The sequence below is a fragment of the Sinocyclocheilus grahami genome, unplaced genomic scaffold (assembly GCF_001515645.1).
Source record: "Sinocyclocheilus grahami isolate Dianchi unplaced genomic scaffold, SAMN03320097.WGS_v1.1 scaffold818.1, whole genome shotgun sequence".
NCBI lineage: Eukaryota > Metazoa > Chordata > Actinopteri > Cypriniformes > Cyprinidae > Sinocyclocheilus > Sinocyclocheilus grahami.
In genome coordinates, this window is record NW_015505997.1 from 74,652 (window position 1) to 85,127 (window position 10,476).

Consider the following 10,476-nt stretch of genomic DNA (forward strand, 5'->3'; position numbering starts at 1 on the left):
CAACTGAACCTCAAGGACAAACTCACGGAATGTAAATATTCATTGCAAAAAAAAAAAAAAAAAGCACTTTTCCAGCGTTACTTTTGATACCCAAACCGTCTATAGCAATTTTGCGCGCTTGTAGTTGAAGAATTTATTTATTTATTTATTTTTTTTTGCGTACAAAATGCCAGCAGTATTCTGAGCGGATGGATTTAACCTATTTATTTGAATCTAAAAGCAATGTTGTGAGAGTTGTGACGCGGAAATGCCCGTTTTGACGATGACTGGAGAACGTTATGTGTTGTAACGGTCCGCCAATGACGGAAAGTTGACGAACATTTGATCTATTTTTTTTTATTATTCAACAAAATAACGTGATGCTGTCATTAATGAGAAACGCCTTTTCTAGTCCTCACGCGACACCGCGACGCGTCGTTTAGTGTTTTCTGAGGGAGAGTAACGTTAGTGCGCGTTATTCTGAGAGACGGCGTCTGGTGTGCGTTCCTCAGAGGTTCAGTGTGAAGTGTGCGTTCTTCTGAGGGTCAGTGTGTAGTGTGCGTTCTGTTGAGGGACACAGTGGGTATAGTGTGCGTTCTTCTGAGGGTTGATGTTCTGCTGGCCGCTCGTGCTGCTTGTGATGGGCTGCATTCAGAGCATCAGATGCAAACCCAAGAGTTTCCGGGACAGCATCGTGGTTCTGGAGGTGAACTCCTCCATCGACTCGAACCCCACCAGCATCGACGAGTCCTCCGGCGTGGTGCTGCGCTACCGCACGCCGCATTTCCGCGCGTCCGCCAGGGTCGTGGTGCCGCCGGTGGCCGGTAAAGAGAGCTGGACGGTCGGCTGGATCCAGGCGTGCAACCACATGGAGTTTTACAACAAATACGGATCCAAAGGGATGTAAGTATATCTGACACTCAACACAAAGGCTTCACATCACACCGTCTGCCTTTTAAAGCTCAACGTGACATGAATTTATTCATGTATTGCACTGCACTGTATGTATTTATACATTTATAATGACAGAAATAGGGATAATAACAATTTACTACATCTGTACTGCAGAAACAACAGCTGTAGCAACTTTTAGCTGAAGCTTTGCTTGCCATGGTAAATGTTTTAGTTAAGAGAAATGACAGAAAATGCATGTTTTATTGTTCATGTTGCACATTACATGCACTTGCTAACAAAAGTAAATAATGCATAATGGCATGCAACTAACCCTAAGTGTATAGTACATTAATTGTACTTCAGTACTTAATTATATAATTTCACTGTAACAAGGACAGTGTAACCAGAAACGATAATAACAATAACACAGTTTATTATCAGTAATTACAAAGTCATAAAAGCATCCTGTCTTCAGATGTTCAGCATTATTTGTGAATTGCACATGCTCTTGTGCAAATTGCACCTGTTTAGATGAACATCGTTTGAGAAGCTCAAATATGCAGAACACAATCTAAAGTCTCAATGTCTAAACGTTAGAGTCAAACCAATGTGGCAATCAGACATGAGCATGTAGGATCATCTTAAACTCGTCGTTTTGACCGTGTGGAGTGTAAAGCGTGATAATTTGATCATGTATGTGCTTGAGGTGACATTACATAGCCTGCATACCGTTTGAGGTTTCACTTGTCCTACTTCCTGTTGAAGAGACTACACTTTGCCCTATTTCCTGTATGAAACAAAAAATAAACCCTTCGGTGTCTTAAGATATCTGGAGACTGCACGTGCTCAGCCTCCGCATATTCCTGGAAACAAGAGCACAGAAATGATCATGCATTTAAAATAAATGACGGAATGACTGACGTTAAACTTGTAAAAGCAGCCGTTCAACATTAATACTTCATTGTTTAATCACTAGTTCCACTTCCTTTGTAAGTCGATGACATCATATCCTTTACAACAGGTCTTTGCATTTTACTTACAACTGCAAGAATGTATTTGAAAGTGGCGTTTACTGCAGACGGTAAAGTGACATGCACACATTTACTGCGGATATCACAGCATTGGGACAGTTTGCTCTGCAATTTTCCAATTGTTCCTGTTGCAGTGTAAAAAATTGTTAATTAAAAGGTTATTGGAGTAGCTACATGCACAGGAAAATACCATTCCAGTCCTTATACTTCAACATTTTGGTAATTATTTGTGAAATTTACTAGCAATTTCTAAGCAAAAATGGTTTCTATGACATTTCAGCAAACCCGAGTCCATCTGAAGGATCTTTACATTCAAGCACGCTCACAGAATTGCGTGGTAATGCTCTCGACTGATATTTCAGCTGCTGTTCTGGCCTGATAACGCCAGTCCTGTCGAATATTTACACACTCAGGAAACAAGAAAACACTTTCATATCAAGTAATTTTTGAGTCACATTCTCTCTTCACCGTCTGTTCTGCTCATATCGCGTGATTATATGAATTCCAGATCATTCCAGATTATTATTTTACATGAAGACCACAGTAAAGTGTACATTTAAGGCAAGACAGACCAGGTAAATAGTGTAAAATGTTAATTAATAGATCTCACTATATTTTCCCCAGTTGATTAATCACAGTACATTAAGACAATTGTTTTGTATTATAGGTTTTCTGAAATGTTATGCTTACATATGTAAATTAGGCATTATCTAATGAAATATGCATATATGTATTTAGGAGTAAAATCTTGTATAAGTCAGCGTGAATGATATAGTATGAACAAACCACTCAATAAAACCCTTCAGAATAAAGTTTGGTGTATGTAATGACTCCTTAAAGATATGGATTGAAGCTGAATTATGCTGAAAGAGATAAAGTGCAATAAAATAAAGACGTGTTTATTTTGGATGTTTTCTTTCGACTAGCTTGAAAGAAGACATGATTTGGACGGAAAATAGCCTTAAAGGGGTCATATGATGCTGCTAAAAAGAACATTATTTTGTGTAATTGGTGTAATGAAATGTGTTTATGCGGTTTAAAGTAAAAAAACCACATTATTTTCCACATACTGTACATTATTGTTTCTCCTCTATGCCCGACCTTTTTGAAACGCGTAGAATTTTACAAAGCTCATCGGTCTGAAAAGCGAGGTGTGCTGTGATTGGCCAGCTATCCAATGCGTTCTGATTGGCCGAATACCTCACGCGTGTGACGGAAATGTTACGCCCCTCACCATACTGTTGATGCCATGTCCCGGCCGGAGCGACGAGACATAAACATTAAAACTCATTACAAACAAGGCATTTGTTGCATCCAGTGGGGACATAATTACTGATTATAATGACTTATACTGTCTTTTTACGCGTTCCGTTGCATTGCATCGCGCCGCGTAAACATAAAACTCTGTCTGCATTTGTGATCAGAGAAATTACAAACAACAAGTGCTACTATACACTGCCCAAAACTCGCGTTTGAATCATCAGTGGAAAATCCTTTAAGTGAAAACGTACTTACAGTCTGTGAGTCAGAATAGCCGGCATTTTAGTCTAACGTTACTCTCCCAGGATCAGTAAACAGTCCTCCATAAAATGTGCTGCACACATCTGAACATTTGTGCGGCGTTATGCAAATCTTCCCACATAGTGAGGTAGATATGTGGGGGCGTGTTAGAACGAGCCGTTTTAGGTAGGCGTGGGTGACTCTTAACTTTTATAAAGAATATTGAAAATTTTGAAAAATTGAAATCGCATCATATGACCCCTTTAAAATCGACCAGTGCATGAAAAGCAGTGTTTTTGCCTGTATCTTGCCTTAAATGGTTGATTTTCTGAGGTGAACTGAAAGATGCAGGTTTGTATTGTTTGAGATGTTTCCTGTCATGTATTGAGCTGAACTGATGGTGGTTTGAGATGGAAACCACGTGTTACTCAACGGTGGTTCTTTCCATTGGCATTGAAGTGCGTCGTTTCGTTCCAGAGAACATCAGTTGACGTGTCAGAGATCAATCTGATGTTGTCAGTAAATCGTGCTGTTAACATAAATTTGCCTACATCTAACGTACTTATACGGCTGGGCAAAATACCAGCAGTTATGTATGATTATTAACTACATCATTTTAACCCATCATAGTAAGTTTGAGTTTCATATACATGTATTTCAAGTAGATAACTGAGTAAATATATGTTTTGATCTATACAATCCATTAAATGAAAAGCTGATGCATGAAAACATGCAAATTGAGTGATGTTCCAATGAAACAAACGCTTTACACACCAAACAAATGTATCATTCAATGTAAGTTGAGTATACTGGTTATTATATTCATTATATTAAAGTTTTTGAGGACATGTAAACCCAATAAATAACTCACATTAGACATGATTTAATATGAATATTGAGCAATTTTGTCATGAGGGCATTTGGGTGCATACAGCATAAACACACTCACTCACACATACTCGAAGGGTTTCTATTCTTATTCCCCTGACGATAATCAAAGCCCCTCGTGTGTTCATGTCATGTGGCTCTTTCCCATGATGCTCTGCTACTGAGGTGTGAGTTCTGGGAGAAAGGTCACGGTTTTCCTGCATCAGGGAATCGATAGGCCGGCAGCTCTGCGGTTTGTCCCGCTGTCACCTGCGTCTGTGCTGATTCTGCTTTTCGGTGAAGGTCATTGAGAGCGGCTGTGCTCTCAGCATCGCTGCCTTCACTGCTTAAAGGCACAGATCACACCAATCAGACATCTGTGATCATCAGCTCACCGCCTTGACACTTTAGATACGTGTGATTGTCACTCGTTTGTAAAACACGCACGAAGATGTTTAGCAGAATGTTCACGCTGCTCTTTTACACAAAGCATGAATTCTGCTGAGTTCAAAAACTGCCGAATAAACACTGAAGATCATAAATGTAGTTCACATGACACGTCATATCATGCTTTGTGTGTGGAACACATGCACATTGTGTCATTATTATTACTGAAGTCAAATCTCATCCAAACAGCCACATTACAGCCTTGGAACAAATGATGGAGTAAATGATGACAGAACTTTCTTTTTTAGGTGAACTAATTATATACTACCTATACCCTTGTGAAAAAAGAAGTACATTGTAGCACACTTTTAAAAAGAGTACTTACAAAATAATACACTTAACCCCTTAAGCTTGACTATTTCCGTGGACTAGTCACTAGTCATGGAAAAATTACATTTTAAAGCATTAGATTTTAAGGATTATTTGAAGCACAACCTTGATTTGAAATGATTTGTTTCAGTCATTTTGAGTGGAACGTCCCCAAACCCCAAGTGCCTCTCAGAATCTAAAACGCAGTAGACTCATAGGAAAAAGGTGAATAATTACACTGTACAACGAGACCTTAAAATGACCTTTAAATGCACTAAATTGCCGCTTCACCATTACAAATGTGTAATTACAAATATATTTTCATACATGACATACTAGTTTCAATAAAAATGAAATTAAAGTATGTTTTAGGTTTTCATAAATGCTTGTCAGTACATTCACAGTAGTTTAACCATATTTCAAAGACAACAGACCATATGTAGCTCCGCCCCTTTTCAGCACTGCGGTTCCATTTGTATTTCCACAGCATGGAAAGACTGTATGAATTTATGATTGAACTCCTTTTTTAAAATCTTTCCAGTCTGCTGTCATTTATGATGTCTGCTTCAAACATTACAATGCACGTGATAACGTTTGTTACTTATTTGTTCTACAAAAAGTAAATCCACTTCACAAGATAATTACTCTTCAACAGCGATGCTATTGAGCTACCGCAAAAAAACTGCAGTTCAAAGACAATTCTAAAGATGGCTGCGCGCTTGTTGCTCTCCATAAAGTCTACAGAAGGAATTATGAAATTACACATAAATATGTACTTATGTCCTACTTAAGTGGGTAAAAATGCACTCTAAATTTCAGCTCATTTTAATTTTATATAAATTTAAACTATAATACATTTTCATTTAATTGCAGTTAACATGAAGTTAAGTGCCTGAATACATTACATTCAGTTAGACCTTAATCATGGTGTGTTGAAAATAATTTGTTAATGCTTTTACACTTTTAAGGTGAAGGTTGAAGGGTGAGTACAATAATGTCACCTCACTGTACACAGTTTTAAAAAAATGCTTATTATATTGCATTCATAAAGTGAACCTTTTACTGATTGTTTACAGTTTAATGGAAGTTACTCTCATAATTAGCGCATAGGAAAATAGTTGGATACAACTAAAGGTACAATAGGTGATTGTCTTCAGAAATATTTTTGTTATGCTGGTTGAAAGTCTCTTCACATTCTGATAGCAATCAAGTTAAGTGGTCTAAATGTATTTATCTGTAGTTATATATTCTGTAGAAGGCGTAGGACCAAGAAATGTTCGTCCAATCAAAATGTTTGGTCCGAACATTATGAGAGGCTTTCCTACCTGCGTGTCAACATGTGTATGCAAATACATACCTCTGCGCACCCTGTTCGCGCAGACAGGATACGTCATCGGCGCGTTCACGTACGCTATTGCAGACAGAGCAAGAACCTGACCTTCCTTCCTGGTATTGTAGTACTTTACTACAATACGTCACATGTCATTCACACATGGTGAGAAAACTTTATAGTACAGTTAGTAATGTTGTCTCTGGTCATCTGGGCTGTGCGTATATGCCTTCAGGGGGTGTGGCTTTGGAAGGCGATTTGCAGGGAAGGTGGGACGTTTGCTTTCAGTGCTATCAGGCTACAGTTAGCATTTTCCAAGATCTCCTACTGCACCTTTAAGTATCGAGTAATATTAATTAACAACATATACTTAAGATTAGGGTTAAGGTTTACTGTTATTACTATAGTAAGTACATGTAAGGTGTATAACAAGGACACTAACGTAAAGTGCTACATGTTTAAATTATATTAAATGTAATATTTACTAACAAACTATAGTTAAAACACAATTTGAATAACAGTTAATTACAACTAAAACCATAAAAAAATTCTTAACTAAAATAAAATAAATTATAAAAAACGTTTCGTTTAGTTTAAATTGATGTGCTAAAATAACTAAAACTGAATTAAAAATGAAAAACTACTGTATATAGACATTTAAAAACAACAAAAACGAATAAATATTACAGAAATTAACATGGAAGCAAAAAACAGAATCTAATTCGATCTCGACACTTAACGCTGTTTAAAATATACTTCAAAACTTTTAATTTTACATTATTATAATGTATACTTTTTAAAAGTGTACTTAAGGGTGTTCACACTTGGCGTCTTTTTGGACAAGAAAAAGTTGACAAGAGCGCTTTTTTTGTAAAATAAAAAGCTGGCAGCGTTTTGGTTACAAATAGCAGCGGAGGGCATCTTTTGTTGCTATAACAACAGCTGCAACAGTAGCCTAGCGCTATATGGTGCAGAAATGTCGAGAAAGAGTAAAAAGTTGGCTCTTGTGTTGCCTTTTGAAGTTAACGGGGAGAAGAATGTCGGTTCACAACGATGTTTGTGGGTGCGTGACATTATACGGGGAAGGAAACAGTATGGTGCTTAAAACAATTTAGTCCAGGAGCTCCAGTTGAATGATGCATAGGTTTGCTGCATATTTTAGACTAATTTAGATACAGTTTTGTGCTCATATCATATAACTCCTTGTGCTCCGAAACTAGTACGAACTAATCTACCGGCTATCTTTTCCATTTTTCTTGACTCGCCACTCGCTTGTCATTGGCCAGCTGTCAAAAAGGCACTTGACGTAGGGCGTTTTTTTCAGAAAAGTTTAACTTTTTTCAACTTGAAAAGACGCTCTGAGCTGCAGAAAAAAGATGCCGGAGGTGGCATTTTAAAAAGTGCTCAGGACTTTTTTGAAAACACAGTTTACTCCATAGGATTATAATGTAAAGAAAAGTGCCTTCCTTTAAGTGGTCTTTTATTTTATTATTACTATACTAAATGCAAATACAGATTTGTATAAATAAAGCTTTATAATTTGAAGTACACTACAAGTGCACATTCAATACAGTGAAGTGCACTTCATTTTCACGAGGGCAGAGATGTGCCGTGTGAGTTAGATGATGATGCTTGTGTTCGCTGGAGCTGAAAGAGATGTGTGTGTTTGTTCTTTATCAAAGGTCTCTTTTGATGGACGCTCAGACTCACATTCCCGTTCTATGTTTAACTTCCTCTAAGTGCTGGAATAAAAAGCATCTCTCGCCTTTGGCAACCAGTGTTCTGGTTTCTCTAGAGTCAGCGCGCTTCATTCAACCCGAGTCCCTCGCGTTTTCACGCTCTCATCCTCCAGTGTCTCCCGCAGGTCCAGCTGGGAGCTGCCGGATCTCCGAGATGGAAAAATCCAAGCCATCAGCGACTCGGACGGCGTCAACTACCCCTGGTACGGCAACACCACTGAGACCTGCACCATCGTGGGTCCCACCAAAAAGGACACCAAGTTCACCGTCAGCATGAACGACAACTTCTACCCCAGCGTGACGTGGGGCATCCCAGTGAGCGACAGCAGCGTGCCCATGCTCAGCAGCATCTGGAGGGACCAGAGCTTCACCACCTGGCTGGTGGCCATCAACCAAGTGTCGGGCGAGATCCTGGTGCTGCAGACGGTGCGCTGGCGCATGCGTCTGCACATCGAGGTGGATCCCGACAAGCCGCTGGGACAGAGAGCCAGGCTGTGCGAGCCCATCGCGCAGGAGCAGCCGCAGGTGCTGGGGAAGAACGAAGCCATCCCGTCCAACGCCATGGTCAAACCCAACGCCAATGACGCTCAGGTACTGATGTGGCGACCGCGGACGGGCGAGCCGGTGGTGGTCATCCCTCCCAAACACTGAGACCAAAAGCGGTCGGGAATCACTGTGCTAAACGCCGTTGCAAAAAGACAAAGTGGGAATATTACGTCTCGGACGAACGGAAAGAGCATCGATTCACGCTGCCTTAAGTTTACATTGCTTTCACTGCAAACGTTTCGCCTTAAACCGAGTGCAATGCAGTAAACCTTGCACATCCTACCTGTCCGTAGATTTGCACTGGATGTGACCCAGTTAGTCGTGGTCTAACGGGACTGCGATGACCGCCGCGCACACCCAACCAAACGAGGACAGTCATTATGCATTCAGTGTTTTCAGCAGGAGCTTCAGTGTTTTAGTTTTCCGTCAACCAGCCACTTCCAGTGTGTTTTACAAGAGCCGAGAGTCCAAAAATATATCTTTTCTACTACATGTAAATTTGCGGTGTCAGTCAGTGTCAAGACGTCGTGGCCAATCGATAGAGCGAATACACAAACGATCCGTTCTCCTGGTGTTTGAATGAGATGCGTGTGAAAGGCTGCATCTGCTCTCGTCATCGATCTGCTCCTCAAATCAAACTCCATCAGTAGAAGCTGAAAGGAGAAACGTGTCGTTCCCGAATGAATGCGCTGAGAAAATCATGTCCAGGCCACAATTCTGCACAAGAACTAGACATTATTTTCAAGGCAGTACTACAGATATGACCATAATGTACCTCAAAAGTTAGAAATAATTCAGATTTTTAAAATGTTTTTGAAAGAAGTCTCTTCTGTTCAACAAGGCTGCATTTATTTGATGCAGTAAAACAGTGAAGTATTATTCAAATTTAGAATGACTTTTTTCTATGTGAAAAGATAAAGAAAATACCTTCTTTTTTATGGATACTGTGATACACTACTATCAAAAAGAAAGAAATGAATACTTTTATTCAGTAAAAAAAGAGACAATGTTATAAAAGATTTATATTTCAAATAAATGCAGTTTTTTTGAACTTCCCATTCATCTGTGAATCCTGAAAAATAAGATGCATTAGGTTTCCACAAAGATATTTGACAGCGCAACTGTTTTCAACATTGATAATAATCAGAAGTGTTTCTTGAGCAGCAAATCAGCATATTAGAAGGATTTCTGAAGATCATGTGACACTGAAGACTGGAGTAATGATGCTTAAAATCCAGCTTTTTCACAGCAATAACTTACATTTGAACACATATTCAAATAGAAAACAGCTATTCTAAACTGTAATAATATTTCACTGTTTTTACTCTATTTTGTAGCATTGGTGAGCAGAAGAGACTTCTTTCAAAAACATTGAAAAATCTCAATATATTCCAAACTTTTGACCAGTAGTGTGTAAATACTTTAGCATTTTTATAATATATTTTTTGCATTGCAGTGTTGAAAATTTGAGGGAGAACTTGCTTGATATTCATGAAAATGACAATTAAGCACAATTTTTATCCATTCTGCAGCTCAAGATAAAATGCACTTCAGCGCTTCCTGATGCCATGTGTTATTGACCCATTGAAGGCCTTATTACACTGAGATGTGATTGTGTTGATGGACAGATAAGCGTTGATGATGCTATTCAGTCCAGCTGCAGTCAAATGCTGACCAGCATTTATATGCACACGTGGATCCAGCGCCACGACAGACATTGAGCTTTATGTCCATCTTCATCAGTGCCGGACAGCTCAGTCCATACAATACAATCAGTCCAGAGACTGTCCCGTGTGTTTCATTTCATCAATCGCTTTTGGATGATTGAGTTAAT

General features: G+C 39.0%; 1 protein-coding gene across 1 annotated transcript; it reads left to right on the plus strand.

The window, feature by feature from the left end:
* The first annotated feature begins 158 nt into the window (after positions 1 to 158).
* Positions 159 to 9,479, plus strand: LOC107562331 (protein FAM78A-like). The gene is made up of 2 exons (XM_016246963.1): positions 159 to 882; positions 8,222 to 9,479. The coding sequence occupies exons 1-2, from the start codon at positions 590 to 592 to the stop codon at positions 8,745 to 8,747; spliced, it is 819 nt and encodes a 272-aa protein (XP_016102449.1). The 5' UTR covers positions 159 to 589; the 3' UTR covers positions 8,748 to 9,479.
* The last annotated feature ends 997 nt before the right edge of the window (positions 9,480 to 10,476 follow it).

Bases quoted from the DNA above. Each gene is read 5' to 3' on its own strand.
- LOC107562331 (XM_016246963.1), top strand. From the start codon at position 590: ATGTTCTGCTGGCCGCTCGTGCTGCTTGTGATGGGCTGCATTCAGAGC. The intron at 883-8,221 runs GTAAGTATATCT...TGTCTCCCGCAG, and splicing joins AAATACGGATCCAAAGGGAT to GTCCAGCTGGGAGCTGCCGG.